The sequence below is a fragment of the Dendrobates tinctorius genome, unplaced genomic scaffold (genome assembly GCF_039654945.1).
Source record: "Dendrobates tinctorius isolate UK_male_01 unplaced genomic scaffold, ASM3965494v1 ptg000047l, whole genome shotgun sequence".
Classification (NCBI taxonomy): Eukaryota; Metazoa; Chordata; class Amphibia; order Anura; family Dendrobatidae; genus Dendrobates; species Dendrobates tinctorius.
Window position 1 is genome coordinate 12,554,643 of NW_027361715.1, and position 18,840 is coordinate 12,573,482.

The following is an 18,840-nucleotide window of genomic DNA, read 5'->3' on the forward strand; positions in this document are numbered from 1 at the left end:
GACTAGCTGCTCATAGGTGTATATGAACAGCTAGCTCTGATCAGGAGACCCTGATAGGTATACAGAGGCAGCATGGTAGCTTAGTGTTTAGCCTTGCAGCACTGGGGTCCTGAGTTCAAACCCAACCAAGGACAACATTTGCAAGGAGTTTGTATGTTCTCCCCGTGTTTGCGTGGGTTTCCTCCGGGTACTCTGGTTTCCTCCCACACTCCAAAGACATAATGACAGGTAATCTAGATTGTGAGCCCCAATGGCGACAGTGTAGAAAATGTCTGTGAAGCACTGCGTAATTAATGGCGCTATATACTTTAAGTGAGTAAAATAAAATAAATATATGAGCAGCTAGCTCAGGTCAGGAGACGCTCATAGGTATATATGAGCAAATTGCTCTGATAAGGAGACCCTTATAGGTATACATGAGGTGGGTGGCTAGGACTGGCTCAGGCCAGGTATTCCAATCTGAGTTTCATGAACATGTGAAAGAGGCCTTATGAAGATGCATTTTCATTAGTAACCCTCCAAAAATTACCAAACCCGCTATTTTGTCATAAATTCATATATGTAATATTTCACAGATTCCTCCTCTTACTTTTCATAGATTCATAAAAAATGAAAGCAGCAACCTGATGGGCAGACATGGGCTCCATTTTTCATTTTCACTAGTTTTGATATATCGCCCACAGAAAAAAATCAATAATGTTTACACGTGGGCAAATGCAAAGGTGCAGTATTGATCATTTTCATTGAAAGCAGAACAATTTCTATAGGGTTCCATGTATCTGGCACTAAAAGATGAGCTGACACTCAATGGAGTGCTGTGGTTATCTATGAAACACATTGACATGACAAGGATGGACTTGTGTATGCCTACTTAGGTAGTCCTATTATTTCCCCCATACCTATAGATACACATTCCCTCATACGTATAGATATATGGACTCCACTATACCTATAGACACATGGACTCCACTATACCTATAGACACATGGACTCCACCATACGTATAGATACATGGACTTCACCATACGTATAGATACATGGACTTCACCATACGTATAGACACAGACTCCACCATACCTATAGATACATAGACTCCACCATACGTATAGACACATGGACTCCACCATACCTATAGATACATGGACTCCACCATACCTATAGATACATAGACTCCACCATACGTATAGATACATAGACTCCACCATACCTATAGATACATAGACTCCACCATACCTATAGATACATAGACTCCACCATACCTATAGATACAGACTCCACCATACCTATAGATACATGGACTCCACCATACCTATAGATACATGGACTCCACCATACCTATAGATACATGGACTCCACCATACCTATAGATACATGGACTCCACCATACCTATAGATACAGACTCCACCATACCTATAGACACATGAACTCCACCATACGTATAGATACATAGACTCCACCATACCTATAGATACAGACTCCACCATACCTATAGATACATAGACTCCACCATACCTATAGATACATAGACTCCACCATACGTATAGACACATGGACTCCACCATACCTATAGATACATGGACTCCACCATACCTATAGATACAGACTCCACCATACCTATAGATACATGGACTCCACCATACCTATAGATACATGGACTCCACCATACCTATAGATACATGGACTCCACCATACCTATAGATACATGGACTCCACCATACCTATAGATACATAGACTCCACCATACGTATAGACACATGGACTCCACCATACCTATAGATACATAGACTCCACCATACCTATAGATACAGACTCCACCATACCTATAGATACATGGACTCCACCATACCTATAGATACATGGACTCCACCATACCTATAGATACATGGACTCCACCATACCTATAGATACATGGACTCCACCATACCTATAGATACATGGACTCCACCATACCTATAGATACATGGACTCCACCATACCTATAGATACATGGACTCCACCATACCTATAGATACATGGACTCCACCATACCTATAGATACATGGACTCCACCATACCTATAGATACAGACTCCACCATACCTATAGACACATGAACTCCACCATACGTATAGATACATAGACTCCACCATACCTATAGATACAGACTCCACCATACCTATAGATACATAGACTCCACCATACCTATAGATACATAGACTCCACCATACGTATAGACACATGGACTCCACCATACCTATAGATACATGGACTCCACCATACCTATAGATACAGACTCCACCATACCTATAGACACATGAACTCCACCATACGTATAGATACATAGACTCCACCATACCTATAGATACAGACTCCACCATACCTATAGATACATAGACTCCACCATACCTATAGATACATAGACTCCACCATACGTATAGACACATGGACTCCACCATACCTATAGATACATGGACTCCACCATACCTATAGATACATGGACTCCACCATACCTATAGATACATGGACTCCACCATACCTATAGATACAGACTCCACCATACCTATAGACACATGAACTCCACCATACGTATAGATACATAGACTCCACCATACCTATAGATACAGACTCCACCATACGTATAGACACATGGACTCCACCATACCTATAGATACATAGACTCCACCATACCTATAGACACATGAACTCCACCATACCTATAGATACAGACTCCACCATACCTATAGACACATGAACTCCACCATACCTATAGATACATAGACTCCACCATACCTATAGATACATAGACTCCACCATACGTATAGACACATGGACTCCACCATACCTATAGATACAGACTCCACCATACCTATAGATACATAGACTCCACCATACCTATAGATACATAGACTCCACCATACCTATAGATACATAGACTCCACCATACCTATAGATACATAGACTCCACCATACCTATAGATACATAGACTCCACCATACCTATAGATACAGACTCCACCATACCTATAGATACATGGACTCCACCATACCTATAGATACATGGACTCCACCATACCTATAGATACATGGACTCCACCATACCTATAGATACATGGACTCCACCATACCTATAGATACAGACTCCACCATACCTATAGATACATGGACTCCACCATACCTATAGATACATGGACTCCACCATACCTATAGATACAGACTCCACCATACCTATAGACACATGAACTCCACCATACGTATAGATACATAGACTCCACCATACCTATAGATAGACTCCACCATACCTATAGATACATAGACTCCACCATACCTATAGATACATAGACTCCACCATACCTATAGATACATAGACTCCACCATACCTATAGATACATAGACTCCACCATACCTATAGATACATAGACTCCACCATACCTATAGATACATAGACTCCACCATACCTATAGATACATAGACTCCACCATACCTATAGATACATAGACTCCACCATACCTATAGATACATAGACTCCACCATACCTATAGATACAGACTCCACCATACCTATAGATACAGACTCCACTCCACCATACCTATAGATACAGACTCCACCATACCTATAGATACAGACTCCACCATCTCAATGTTGCGTTAATCTATAAAGAGTCTGGATTCTGCTCACATAATTCTGGCTTCCTTCCTGACTGTGGTGTGTTAGTCACTAACTTCCAAGTATTTCTTGGCTGTCTCTTATGTATGGTCGCCTGGCAGTCTTTGCTGAATCTTCCAAATTCTTTTCTGGCACACTCACTGCTCTTTATAGCAGGCCTTTCCGTATGTCTGTAGACTGATGTCTCTGCCGGCTGTCTCTCTGCCAGCTCTCTACTTCATAGCTCTCTCCCATAGTCTTTCATGGGACACCTTCTATCGAACATCTGACAGCTCCCCATTTCTCATACACCTGGCTATAGGGGATCTATATGTTATATGTATCGGTGATACAGTGGGATTTCAGCCATTCTTTCATGGTTGTGGTGTTCTGCGTATGGTGATAAAACAATCCTATCCCTTATGATTTTTGACGCTTGGCGCTATCATTAGGAAGGGGACTCTGTATATATGGAGCACTTATGAGAATCTCTGACCCCATATGAAGTGTATACAGCAGTTCTTGTACCATGGTGTCCGTCCAGCTGACTTTTCATGAACTATTGACGATATACATGAGCTTGGATACAATATGTTTACATTTATGTATCACAGATGGCCTTACAGCTGCTCAGGAAGTGATGGGTTAATGCTGCTACTTACCAAATAGTTCATTGTTTCTGTTGTAGAGGGATCCACTTGTAATCCAGCTGTTTAGCGGCGATCCGGTCTAATCCGATCCCTAGGCGGTTATCGATGCCAGATCTGGACCCCGCAGACTTTTCTCTTCCCCCTATTACTTTATGCCAGGCATTTCCCACCGGTGACTGTCACCAACCTGCTGTATACAATGTAGCAAGGCTGGAGATGACAGGCTGTCTCTCTCTGGATCTCTTCTGCTGATGTCTTGCTGACTGTAGCAATTGGTCATTGACTTTGGGGACTATGACCGGTCATCCTCACCCTGCCAATCTGCTTGGTCGGGGTCCAATCCCTGGACCTTGGATCCACTCTCAGACACCCAGTGGGATCTGCAGTCCTGGCTGCTGCTCTCCCTGGATCCAGAGCTGCCGGCACAATATTCCTGGCCCTTTTCCAGTTACTTTCCAATATTTCTTAATATCCCTGGATGTCTCTTGATCCTCCAGGTTGTCTCTTTCTGTGGCTGGGAAGCTTCTTGCTCTTTGTGTCTCATGCAGTCTCCCTGTATTCCTGGCTGTCTCTCTTGCAGCCTCTTTCCTGCCTGTCTCTTACACAGACTGAGAGGAGAGAGGAGGAGATTCTGGGGGAGAGGAAGCATTATCCCATCAATGCCTCAGCCCAGACCTCTCTTTCCAGGAGCTGCTCTCATAGGCTGGCTCTGCTTTCTAATGCTAATGACTATAGGGGGAGGGTAAACTCTCTCTCTCTCTCTGGTGTGAGACTGCCACAGTCTGGTGCTCCAAGGCATGAGATCTCTGGCAGGATTATGACAGCATGGATGAATGAATGGAAAATACATTGGAGGATATTTGTCCTGGTCCTACAGCTAAAACCAAAATGCATGCTGTTATCTTTCGTTATCCAGCTGATATTTAGGAAAGCCCAAATAATCCCTCGCTGGTGGCTCGGATTTGGCTACACGATTCTAGGTCTTCGATAGCGAAGAAGTCTTTCCAGAGTCAAGTCTCCACGAGTTGTTCCAGAGCTCGTCAGTCTGCTGGCGTCCATCCCACCAGCTTGGAGAAGATGACTGGTGAGGAACGATCAACCATATGGAAAAGTCTTTAGGGACATTCCAGCCTCAGGGCAACTAAAGCAGGCCCAGCCATAGACGGAACAATTTTTCCTAAAGACGAGCCAATATTTTTATTTTTTTGATCAGCATAGGATTTTACAAGTGAAATAAGCAAAGTTATGACAATGCACAATATTAGATAAACCAGAAGTTTCCATACACTATATAAAAAGACACATCTGCATGTTTTTCTCAATATCTGACATGAAATCAGAATAAACCTTTCCCGTCTTAGGCCATTTAGGAGTACCAGAATTATTAATATTTGCCAAATGAATAATGAGAGAGAATGTTTTAAGGCATTTTTATTACTTACTGTAAAGTCAAAAGTTTTCATACACTAAGATTACTATGCCTTTAAACAATTCTGGACTACCCATCAGGGCCGCCATCAGGGCATTACTGCCCTGACTGGCGTATGGGGCCTGGTGGGCAGAGGGGGCCGCATCGGGCCCCGTCTTATCTGCTCACCGGGCCCCTACCGGCACGCTAAACCGGGCCCTTAGCGGCGCTGTGCTGCGGCAGCTGAACGCTATTGACATGCGGGCCCGTCGGCCCGCACGTCAATAGTTAACAGCCACCAGCCAATTGGAGGATGGCAGCTAACGTCAGCCGCAGCGCGCCCGTCGCCGACGTCTGACGTCACGTTCAGTCGCCGGCGAGTGCACGCTTCAGCAGCGTGGAGGGAGTGCGAACGTCACCGCTGGAGCGCTGCCAGGTAAGGAAGAACTTTTTTTTCAATTGAAAGCGGCGATCCGGTGGGCCCGGGGCAGAATGCTGGACATGATGGGGCAGATTGCTGGACATGATGGCAGAATGCTGGACATGATGGGGCAGATTGCTGGACACGATGGGGCAGATTGCTGGACACGATGGGGGCAGATTGCTGGACACGATGGGGGCAGATTGCTGGACACGATGGGGGCAGATTGCTGGACACGATGGGGGCAGATTGCTGGACACGATGGGGGCAGATTGCTGGACACGATGGGGGCAGATTGCTGGACACGATGGGGGCAGATTGCTGGACACGATGGGGGCAGATTGCTGGACACGATGGGGGCAGATTGCTGGACACGATGGGGGCAGATTGCTGGACACGATGGGGGCAGATTGCTGGACACGATGGGGGCAGATTGCTGGACACGATGGGGGCAAAATGCTGGACACGATGGGGGCAAAATGCTGGACACGACGGGGGCAAAATGCTGGACATGATGGGGGCAGATTGCTGGACACGATGGGGGCAGATTGCTGGACACGATGGGGGCAGAATGCTGGACACGATGGGGGCAGAATGCTGGACACGATGGGGGCAGATTGCTGGACACGATGGGGGCAGATTGCTGGACACGATGGGGGCAGATTGCTGGACACGATGGGGGCAGATTGCTGGACACGATGGGGGCAGAATGCTGGACACGATGGGGGCAGAATGCTGGACATGATGGGGGCAGAATGCTGGACATGATGGGGGCAGAATGCTGGACATGATGGGGGCAGAATGCTGGACATGATGGGGGCAGAATGCAAGACATGATGGGGGCAGAATGTGACAGTGAGACACAGGAGGGGGCAGAATGGACACGGGGCAGAATGTGACAGTGAGACACAGGAGGTGGCAGAATGTGAGGCACTGGGGCAGAATGTGGCAGTAAGACACAGGAGGGGGCAGAATGTGGCAGTAAGACACAGGAAGGGTGCAGGATCATGGGGCAGGATGGATACGATGGAGACAGATGGGGAGATCATATGGGGCACAATGGATACTCATGAGGGCGGGATGGAAGAACATATGGCTGAAGCCAGGAATGAGACACATGGGAGCCAGGATGGGGAATATTATTACCATAGGGGCTAATTAAGGGATATTATTACTGCAGTGATGTCTTTATTTTATTTTTTGAGTATACTGTTTTAAATGGGGGGGATGGTCCTGTTACTGTGTAGAGTGACACTATGTCGCCTTTTTTACTTCATGTGATGTAATGTAGAAGTTGGGAAAAAAATAAGTAATGTGTTCTGCAAGCGGAGCTCTAGATAACTGTTATTTCCTGCAGAGACGAGTCCTGGCTGGAAGACGTGATGGCGGTCTGTGCTGGATGAAAAGCAAAGATGAAGGACTTCACCTAGATACATCACTGGTGAGTTAGTGTGCTACCTATACACTGACACTATATACTGTATACTATATACAGAGTTCCTGTGTATAATGTCACCAGTGATCACTGTGTTACCTGTACATTATATACAGAGCTCCTGTGTATAATGTCATTGATCACTGTATTACCTGTACACAGACACTGCATACTAAGTACAGATCTCCTGTGTATAATGGCACTTATGGTGATGGTATTGTTTTTTTATTACTGATCAGCATTGTAGTATTCAGTCACTATGTGGTGGTAATATGTGGTCTGGACATGGTGCTGTGGTATTTGTTCCTTGTATGTGATATTATTCAGTCACTATGGTAGTAATATGTGGTCTGGTCATGGTGTGGCGGTATTTGTTCCTTGTATGTGGAATTATAGGTCGCTGTGTGGTGGTAATATGTGGTCTGATATGGTGCGATGGTATTTGTCACTTGTAAGTGATATTATTGGTCATTTTAAAAATTGAAAAATAAATAAAAATATACTGTACCTAAATTGTATTGCATATTTTAACAAATATTTCATAGTTTACAGTAGAGTAGGGCTCGACCAAAAGAGTCTACAGTGTTGTGATGGCGGCTTAAAAAAATCTTCTGTCCAAAGCAAAAGCTGCCGGCTATATGTGGGATCTAGTGATGGGAATTGTTAATGTGTGATTGGTGAGAAGTGGAGTTTTTCAAGAGAGCGGTGGGACTGTGGACAGTTTGAGGAGTGGAGGCGGGGCTGGGGTGGAGCCTGGGCGGAGTCTAAAGGGGGCCCCGAAAATTTTGCCAGTATGGGGCCCTGAAATTCCTAGTGGCAGCCCTGCTAACCATATGAGGATGTCATGTGTTTGGAGGATTCTGTTTTTGGCAACATCTGAGTTACAGTACTTAGAGGCATAACTGTGGATGTATTTTAAAGCACACCTGAAACACATTGCTTCTGATTACAACTGTGTATTTATATATATATATATATATATATATATATATATATATATATATATATATACTTAATTTTCCTTAACGGGTTATTCCCATCTTCACGATCCTATCACAATATGCAGTCAGTGTAATAATAATAATACCAGCAAATACCTTCAATTAGAAATGTAGTATAGTTCTTCTGATAATCTATGTCGCTTACCCCATGTGAAGGGTATTGTAGTAGCTCAGGTATCCATGGTTACGACCACTCATATACTGACAGTTATTTAGTTATTAGTAGAGATAGGCGAACCTGAACAGTAAAGTTGAGGGTCCAGAACCCGAACACTTCTCCAGGAAGTCCGTGTTACTGTTCAGTTCGGCAGCCTGAACATCGGCTGTTTCCCTCTCTGTCACCTCTATGACAGTGCGAGAAAAAAACGGAGGCTTTGATCCGTGGTAAGTTCATTACCATCAGTGAGTGCGCTGCGGTTCCCACACTGTCAGATGACAGCATGTGAGCCAGCATCTCTGACCAGCGGTAAAAAGGTTACCGCCAGTCTCAGGCTTCAGCTAATAAGAATACTACTCTCGTTATCCTACAAACTGTCTCACTGATAGCAGCGAGAGCCAGCAAGGCTGATGAGAGTATTCATCAGCTGACACCTGTGCAATAAGTAAATGAAAATTATGTGGGGTCGCTTTCATTCTTGGTAACCAGCACAGGCAAAACCAACTACTGAGGTTTGCAACTACCCAGCTGTCAGCCTTATAGTGGTTGGTTCTCAATAACAGAGGGGTCACCATGCTGTAATTTTTAATTATTTAAATAAATTATTAAAAATACGGCTTGGGGGTCCCCCCACTTTTGACAACCAGCCAAGCTAAAGCAGACAGCTGTGGGCTGGTATTCTCAGACTGGGAAGGGGCCATGGATATTGTCACCAGTTTTTTGTTATGTAATTTCAGAGCAGCATCAGGGGTGGGACTACCGTGGTCGCAGGGGTCACAACGGGGCCCGGAGTCCTCAGGGGCCCGATTGCGGAGCTGCAGCCACTCATTGGCTGTGCAGCTCCGTTCTTTGATTGGCTGCTACTGGCTGCTCTGTGGCACAGGACCTGTGATGAGGTCACAGGAGAGGAGTCAGGGGTCACATGATCAGGGGCCTCTTGTCTGAGGCCCCTGATCATGTGACCACCTGACTCCTCCCCTTCTGTGACCTCATCACAGGTCCTGTTCGCACAGCCCTCAGTGACAGTGTATGCAGGACTCTGCTGTGCTGGTTGTCATGGTGCACTGCTGGTTGAGGGTAAGTTTATGTGAGGGGTGAGGGGTTTACAGGGTGGATGTAGCAGAGCCGTGTGTGTATGAGGTGTGGGGAGCCGTATGTGTATGAATTGTAAGGAGAGGAGCCGTGTGTATGAAGTGGTGTACAGAGCGGAGCCGTGTGTGTATGAGGTGTACGGAGCGGAGCCGCGTGTGTACGAGGTTAGCGGAGCCGTGTGTGTACGGGGCGGAGCCGCGTGTGTACGAGGTGTACGGAGCGGAGCCGCGTGTGTACGAGGTGTACGGAGCGGAGCCGCGTGTGTACGAGGTGTACGGAGCGGAGCCGCGTGTGTGTACGAGGTGAGGGGAGCCATGTGTGTACGAGATGTGCGGAGCAGAGCCATGTGTGCGAAGTGTACGGAGCGCAGCCGTGTGTGTACGAGGTGTACGGAGCGGAGCCGTGTGTGTATGAGGTGTACGGAGCGCAGCCTTGTCTGTACGAAGCGCAGCCGTATGTGTAGGAAGTGAGCAGAGCCGTGTGTACGAGGTGTACGGAGCAGAGCTGTGTGTGTACGGAGCGCAGCCGTGTGTGTACGAGGTGTACGGAGCACAGCCGTGTGTGTACGAGGTGTACGGAGCACAGCCGTGTGTCTACGAGGTGTACGGAGCGGAACCGTGTGTGTACGAGGTGAGCGGAGTGTGTATGAGGTGTACAGAGCGGAGCCGTGCATTGGGGAGCGGGGCCCATTTGAAAGTTTGCACTGGGGCCCATAACTTTGTAGTTACGCCACTGAGCAGCATGATATAGGGACTGAGACCCTGATTCCAATGATGTGTAACTCGCTGGTCTGCATGTTGTCATTTTGATAAAACAGTGATTGTATCTGCTGCAGATCTTGCAGTTCTCTGAATGCTGAGCCCTGTATAACCCTGCCCACACCACTGATTGTCAGCTTTTGTGTGCATTGTGTATTGACTGTAAGCTGCTAATCAATGGTGGGGGCGGGTTTACACAGAGCAGGAGGACTAGGAGGCACAAAACACCTAGTCCTGTAGTGATAATCCCCTGCTGATAAAATACTGATTTTATTGAAACAACAGCACACAGTCCAGTAAGTGATGCATCTCTGGAATCAGGCACGTCATTGTGCTGCTCTCATATTACATAGCAAAACCTGCTGACAGATTCCTTTACATTTGTCCTAAAGCGTATGAGCATCCTGAAGGCCTTTTACAAGTATATGGGGAAAAAACACAAAGGATAGGGGGATACTTACTGCTTTGCAGAGACCTATGAGGTGCATATACTTGGCCTCATCTCTAGTGATTGTCAATTGAATGGAGCGTAGGACGAGCATGCGCACTGCGGCTCCAGTCGAGATGAGACTCTCAGACCAGGTCCCTGTGATCCGCAGCCCTGTTCTCAGGATCGATGGGGCTCCAATACAAGTCATGGTAATGCTGTAATTAATAATGTCCGCAGCTGGATAGGAAAACACTGCTGCCATGTTTTTTTTTTATCTGTTTCACTGACACGTCTGAGAGAAATAACAAGAGTTGGATAGATAAAGGGAAACAAAAGCCTTACAAAGACATCTCTACAGACAGTCCATTAGTAAGTGCTTATTCATTCTACAGTCAAACCCTTTACACACAGGCTGGAAATATCAGAATAAAACCTTTAACTCTGGATTTCTGTTACATTGTTAATCTCTAATCCAGAAATTTGAAGTGATCAGCAAATAGTATTTTTTAAATTCTTTACAATTCCATTGTGCTTTCTACCTTTAATCTAAAACCCATCTTCAGCTGGTGATTTTATTTATCAAAGGGCTTTTGGTAATGCAACATTCTAGTTCTCTTCGTGGTTAATTACATTACAGTTTGTTATTATCGCTAATTGCAGCTCATTAAATGCGGCCCTATGTGTCGCTGAAAATCGTATTCCCCATATGAAGGGACAAAGTTTACATTGTTTATAGGCTTGTTTATTCAATCTTCACATGCCGGTCTAAACTTATACTCTCTATAATATAGCATTGTAGGGTAAATATTGATATTCTCCTCTTGTGACACTGCAATTTTGTTCCAAGGGCTTTGAAGATTATATGCAAATAGCGCTAACTACAAAGCTTGCAGATCGGCAGTCTATAGAGTGGCTTGCGAAAGTATTCCCCCCACCACCACACTGCCCCCTCCACAGGCATTTTTGTGTTTTGCTCCCTCACAACCTGGAATTTCACTGTTTCTTTTTGACAGTTTGCATCAGTTCATGAAAAGAACATGCCTACAACTGCGAACATTTGGTTTTCTTTTTATTGTGAAGCAAACAACAAATAGGACAAAATAACTGAAAACTTCATCCCCTAAAGTCAGTACTTTGTAGAGCCTCCTTTTGCTGTAATTGCAGCTGCAAGTCACTTTGGATAACTCTCTATGAGCTTTCCACATCTTACCACTGGAATTTTTACCCATTCCTCAAGGCAAAACTGCTCCAGCTCCTTCAGGTTAGATGGCTTCCTCTGGGGAACAGCGATCTTCATGGTTGACCACAGATTCTCCATTGGATTAAGGTCTCATCTTTGACTAGGCCACTCCGAAATAATTACACGTTTCCACTTAAACCACTCGAGTGTTTCTTTAGCAGTATGCTTTGGGTCATTGTCTTGTTAGAAGGTGACCAACCGTCCCCATCTCAAATCACTGACAGACTGAAGCAGGCTTTGCTCAAGAATATCCCCTTATCTGGCATAATTTATCTTTCCCTCAACTAGGACCATTTTCCTTGTCCCTGTTGCTATAAAACCATCCCCACAGCATGATGCTGCCTTTATATTTCACTGTAGGGAGGGTGTTCTTGGGGTGATGAGCTGTGTTGGTTTGGCGCCAGACATAGCGTTTACCTTGGAGGCCAAAAAGTTACATTTTGGTCTGATCTGACCACAGTATCTTCCTTCATACATTTGCGGAGTCTCCCATATGTCCTTTCACAAACCCAAAATGAGATACAGGTTTCGTGTTTCAGTAAAGGCTTTTTTCAGCCCACTCTTCCATAAAGGCCACCTCTATGAAGTGTACGGCTTATTGTAGTCATATGGACAGATGCTCCAGTCCCTGCTTGGGAACTCTGCAGCTCCTTCAGGGTTACTTTTGGTCTCTGCGCTGCCTCTCTGATTAATGCCCTCCTTTCCCGGGCTGAAAGTATTGGTGGGCGGCCTTCACTTGGCAGGATTGTTGTGGTTCCATGTTCTTTCCATTTGTTGGTGCTCCAGGGTTCATCAGAGATTAGGATATTTTTCTTTTTATAAACCAACCCTGACTTGTACTTCTCAACAACTTTGTCCCTGACTTGTTTGGAGATCTCCTTCGTCTTCATGGTGTTTTTGACTAGTGGTGCTTCTTGCTTAATCCCTTCCCGACATGCGCCATACATATACTGCTTTGCGGGAACTGCATTCCTGCAAACAGCAGTATATATACGGCGCTGCGATTGCGCGGCCTCACGCTGAGCACCGCAGCGATCAGGTGGGGGTGTTAGAGCTGACACCCCTCAGCAACGCATACGATTGGTGCTAGCACCGATCGATGGCATTTAACCCCTCTGATACGGCTGTCAGTAGTGACAGCAACATCGAGGAGCATCGAGCAGGGAATGGGTTCCCTGCGTGCTTCAATCAGGACAACGGGATGTGATTGCATTGTCCTGATGGTCTTCATGGAGACCCCCGGCCGCAAAATGACGGCGGGCCCCTTCAGGAAAGGTGGCTTTGCAGCGAGCAGGACCTGAGACGCTGATCTGATGCTCCGCAGGTGCAGAGTGTCAGATAAGTGATCTGATGTAATACAGTAATGTCCCATCCTGGGACACTGTAATAAAGTAAAAAAGAAATTATTAAAATGTGTAAAAATATTTTTTTAAAAATCCCCAAATAAAGAGCACAATAAAGTAACAAATATTTTTCCAATAAATACATTTATGTAAATAAAAAAATAAACAATAAAAGTACACATATTTGGTGTCGCCGCATCCGTAATGACCCACTCTATAGACCTGTCCCACTAGTTAACCCTTTCAGTGAACACCGTAATGAAAATGAGGCAAAAAACAGAGCTTTATCATCATACCGCCGTACACAAAGTGCAATAAAATGTGATCAAAAAGACAAATGTGAATAAAAATGGTACTGCTGAAAACGTCATCTTCTCCCGCAAAAAACAAGCCGTCATACAGCTCCATCAGCAGAAAAATAAAAAAGTATAGCCCTCAGAATTAAGAGATGCAAAAATAATGATTTTTTTCTATAAAATAGTTTTGATTGTGTGAGAGCGCCAACACATAAAAGATATGAATTGGATATCGCTGTAAGGCCGGGGTCAAACTTGCATGTGCAATGTGAGAAACTCGCTCGTGTCTCTCGCATCAATCCTCGGCGCTGCCGCCGGCACTCGGGACCAGAGTGTGCGGCTGCATGTATTTCTATGCAGCCACACACACTCCGATCCTGAGTGCCGGCGGTAGCGCCGGGTACTGATGCGAGAGACTCACGCGTTTCTCGTATCACACTCACAAGTGTGACACCGACCTAATCGTACTGACCCAAAGAATTATACTTCTTTAAAAATTTTACCACACGTGAAAAAGGATATAAAAAAAACAAAAAGCAATTCCTGAATTGCTGCTTTTTGTTTATTCTGTTTCCCAAAAATCAGAATAAAAAGCGCTCAAAAAATGTCATGTGCCCGAAAATGCTACCAATAAACACATCAACTCGTCTCACAAAAAATCAAGCTATCACCTGACTGTCGGCCGAAATATGAAAAAAACATAGCTGTCTAAATGTGGTGATGCAAAAACTAGTTTTCGCAATAAAAAGCATCTTTTAGTGTGTGACAGCAGCCAAACATAAAAACCCTATATAAATCTGATAACGCTGTAATCGCACTGACCCGAAGAATAAAGTCTCCTAATCACTTATACCGCACGAGGAACGGCGTAAAAAATAAATAAAACCATTTCTTCACCTGCTATTGATTTTTTCATTCTGCCTCCCAAAGATCGCAGTAAGGCTCGGCACACATTTATCCTCTGCTCTGCGCTGAGCGCATACACTGGGGTTTCCGTGTATATCTCTGAAATACGTGATTCAGACAGAACCCCCAGTGAAAGATTCCCTATAATTAGCTAGGTGGAGGCACTGTGGACACCATAGGACATGTGATTTGGAGGTGTCTGTCTTTTTAGAATTTTATAAAAGTGCCGTCTGCCATAGTTTTGTGCACTTCTGAAAAGGACACTGCTGAACAGAGGCCAGACTGAATCCAGAGTAACTCTGCTGCCTCATTATAGTGATCCATCTGTCACGTCACAAAGAGATTTAGATGGATACCACAAAGTAAGTGGTCAAGGTAGAGCGCCGGATAAATGTGATCCCTAACGTTATGTAAAATGTTCCCAATAAATGCTTCAACTCAATTCACAAAAAAAAGCAAGTCCCCACTAAGATCTGTCATCTGTTAACAGAAATATAGGGGGCTTCCATGTTACTGGTAGCACAAAGGCTCTGGAAACGCAAAATCGCTCCTCACTCTCCAAAAGAAATTTAGCAAATTCTCCACTCCCAAATCCAAATGCCCCCTTCCTTCTGAGCTCCATAGTGTACCTAAACCACATATAGCGTCCACATGATTGGCATTTCTGTAGCGATGAGAGCTCTCCTAATTTACAGGTGCATGTCTCCAAAAGTATGAGCTGGGCATAATGTACTGGTGACTGCATCGTACTGATCACTACATCAGCAGTTTGCAATTTTCACTCAGCAACATCCACTGCTGCTTGTTTCTGGAAAACACCTATGGAGTAAAAATCGTCACTACATCTGGAGATAAATTCCCTAAGGTGTGTAATTTCCAAAATGGGGTTATTTGAGGGGGGGATTCTGCTTTTCTAGCATTTAGGGGCTCTTTATATGGAATCCGCAAACTAGTCTAAGGTTGGTTTCATATTAGCGTTTTTTAGCGCAACGCATCGTGCGCTATCGGTCGCATGCGCCATGCGCCCCTATGTTTAACATGGGGGGCTCATGGTCTTGCGTTTGTACGCGTTCATATGCGTTTTCGTGCGCATACGTTTTTTTTCATCGTGTGCGCCTAGGCGCGCCAGGCGCAACCTGTTGCATTTTTGGGTCCGCCGAAAGGTGTAAAAAAAACGCTTGCGCACGGAATGCGACAAAATAATGCATTATAGTCTATGGGAATGCAGGCGTGCGAATGGACATGTGTTCGTCTGCATTGTAGTGTGCATATGTTTTTGGCGTAAAAATGTGTAGACACTGGTTTTAACCCCTAGAGAACAAATGTGCATAAAAAGCACAAACGCATGCAAAAACGCATGACGTTTCTATTGCGCACAATGCGCTGCGCAAAAAACGCTAATGTGAAAGTAGCCTAAGGCTACTTTCACACATCAGGTTTTCGGCGTCAGGCGCGATCCGGCGTCGTGCCGGAATGCCGGATCCGGCAAATGTTTTGTAAAACCTGATGTGCCGGATCCGGTTTTCTGCCGGATCCGTCTTGTTCTTGACAGACAAAACCGGATCCGTCTCATCCGGTTCATCCGTTTTTCTATCCGTTTTTCGACGGATTACGCCGGATCTGGTTTTTAAAATTGACCCTTGTGGCCTTCCGAACGGGATTGGCTACTGGAAAACTATATATAGCATGTTCCTACAGCCCTTCTTTGACAGGTTGTAGAGGAGAAAGTGCAGGTTGGAGAGAAGAGCAAGTTACTGGCGAAGATGGATGTTGTCATTGGAAATATTACCACTAGAAGTTCTGTGACGGTTTCAGGGACAATTTTCCACTATACTTTATGTCACCTCAAGGCAGAGTACACTGGCAGGATGACAGAGTGTGAAAGGTTTGTGCCCAACCAAACTTGTGTACCTTCTGTACCAACAGTATATACCTTTGCCAACCAAAGTTGGCTATCTTGTCATGGTCTCTATTTTTAGCTTTAGGCCACAGGTGTGTACCTGGTTGTGTTTTATGCAAAGTATTTCACCTTTTAACAAAAGTTGTGTACATTGTTAGGAAATCACCAACAATAACCATCATCACCATCATCTCTCGCCTTGACTACTGCAACCTCATGCTCTGCGGCCTCCCCTCAAACACTCTCGCACCCCTCCAATCTATTCTAAACTCTGCTGCCCGACTAATCCACCTGTCCCCCCGCTATTCCCCAGCTTCTCCCCTCTGTCAATCCCTTCACTGGCTCCCAATTGCCCAGAGACTCCATTACAAAACCCTAACCATGACATACAAAGCCATCCACAACTTGTCTCCTCCATACATCTGTGACCTCGTCTCCCGGTACTTTCCTGCACGCAACCTCCGATCCTCACAAGATCTCCTTCTCTACTCCCCTCTTATCTCCTCTTCCCACAATCGCATACAAGATTTCTCTCGCGCATCACCCCTACTCTGGAACTCTCTACCACAACATATCAGACTCTCACCTACCATCGAAACCTTCAAAAAGAGCCTGAAGACCCACCTCTTCCGACAAGCCTATAACCTGCAGTAACCACCGATCGACCAAACCGCTGCACGACCAGCTCTACCCTCGCCTACTGTATTATCACCCATCCCTTGAAGATTGTGAGCCCTCGCGGGCAGGGTCCTCTCTCCTCCTGTACCAGTTATGACTTGTATTGTTTAAGATTATTGTACTTGTTTTTATGTATACCCCCTCACATGTAAAGCGCCATGGAATAAATGGCGCTATAACAATAAATAATAATAATAATAATAATAAACACAACTTTTCAGGTGAAATACTTTGCTTCAAACACAACCAGGAACACAACTGTGGCAAAAAGCTAAAATTTACCCACAGTTATATACCTGGTTTTGAATACCTTTTTACCTTTTAAATACCCTGTATTTAACCTTTTTTTTAAACATATTTCGCCGCAGAAAGAAATGACAGACAACCAGTGTAAACAATAATTTAACTTTTATTTAAAATATTTTTTTTTGTGTAAACTGTTTTTAAAGTTAAAAAAACTTTTTTAATAAAGGTTTGAAACCAACCAAATGGGCATTTTTATTACAAAAAAAACATTATAACTCGGTGTAGTGTGGGGTGGAAATACTGCTGGAGGGGCTGCGGGACACTTCGACAATGGGAGTGTGGAGAGAGGACTGGGATCGTGGTGGGGAAGGAACAGTTAGAGGTGATGGTGTGGAAAAAGCTACAGAATGGGTGGACATGTGGGAGGCAGAAGAGGTGGTGGGCGGTGGAGTGGAGGGTTGGGCAGGGACTGTAGGAGCAGATGATGTTGATGGAAAGTTGTATGGGGAAGGAGTTTGGTACGGGGAAGGAGTTTGGTACGGGGAAGGAGTTTGGTACGGGGCAGGTTGCTGGAAGTGGGGAGATGTCTGGTACTGGGGAGGTTGCTGGTACTGGGAAGGTTGCTGGTACTGGTGAGGTTGCTGGTATGTAATAGGAGGGGGAGGATGGAAAGTGGCTGGAGGGGGTGCAGATGTAATAGGAGGGGGAGGATGGAAAGTGGCTGGAGGGGGTGCAGATGTAATAGGAGGGGGAGGATGGAAAGTGGCTGGAGGGGGTGCAGGTGGAGGAACTACAGTGGTGGGAGGTGGAGGTTGGGAGGTAACCTGCTGTAGAGCACCGTGGCACGAATGCATTACATGCATCTGCTGGGTAGGAGATAGTGTTGCCATGCGCTCCACAACAGACCTGAAAAAGGTGTGGTTTGGCGAAGATCTTGCTTCTGAATGCATGGTTTGCAGAAGTGTCTTCACCTCCAGAATGCTGGAGTTGATCTGCTGAAAGCCTGCGGAGATTTGCTCTGACAAGACTTTTAGACAGTTCTGGAAAGATGCATTCAGATGCAAGAACTGTGGCGCATAACTCTTTTCCTGACCCCTCTGCCGCTGCCGCCCAGTACCCGCAGGTGTACTAGAGGTGGCAGGGGCAGAAGGGTGGGGTAAAGGGAAAGCGATCTCCTCACCAGCAGCTTCATGTAATGTAGGCGGCCACGATGCTCCTGTGCTGGTGGATGGGACAGATGGGTCGAATGTGTGGGAAGG

The 18,840-nt window shown here is 45.4% G+C and overlaps 1 protein-coding gene across 2 annotated transcripts in view; it reads right to left on the bottom strand.

Annotated features, from left to right (window-relative positions):
- The window catches only part of BCAR1 (BCAR1 scaffold protein, Cas family member), a 198,713-nt gene that overhangs the window by 164,096 nt on the left and 15,777 nt on the right, over nt 1-18,840 (bottom strand). The window contains exon 1 of one of the 2 annotated variants that reach the window (XM_073576220.1): nt 4,283-4,896. The exons of the other annotated variant lie outside the window; for it this stretch is intronic. Within the exon in view, the coding sequence (XP_073432321.1) occupies nt 4,283-4,294 (12 nt within the window). The 5' untranslated portion in view covers nt 4,295-4,896. Of the gene's footprint in view, nt 1-4,282; nt 4,897-18,840 lie in introns of those variants that run through there. 2 annotated transcript variants of the gene reach the window in all.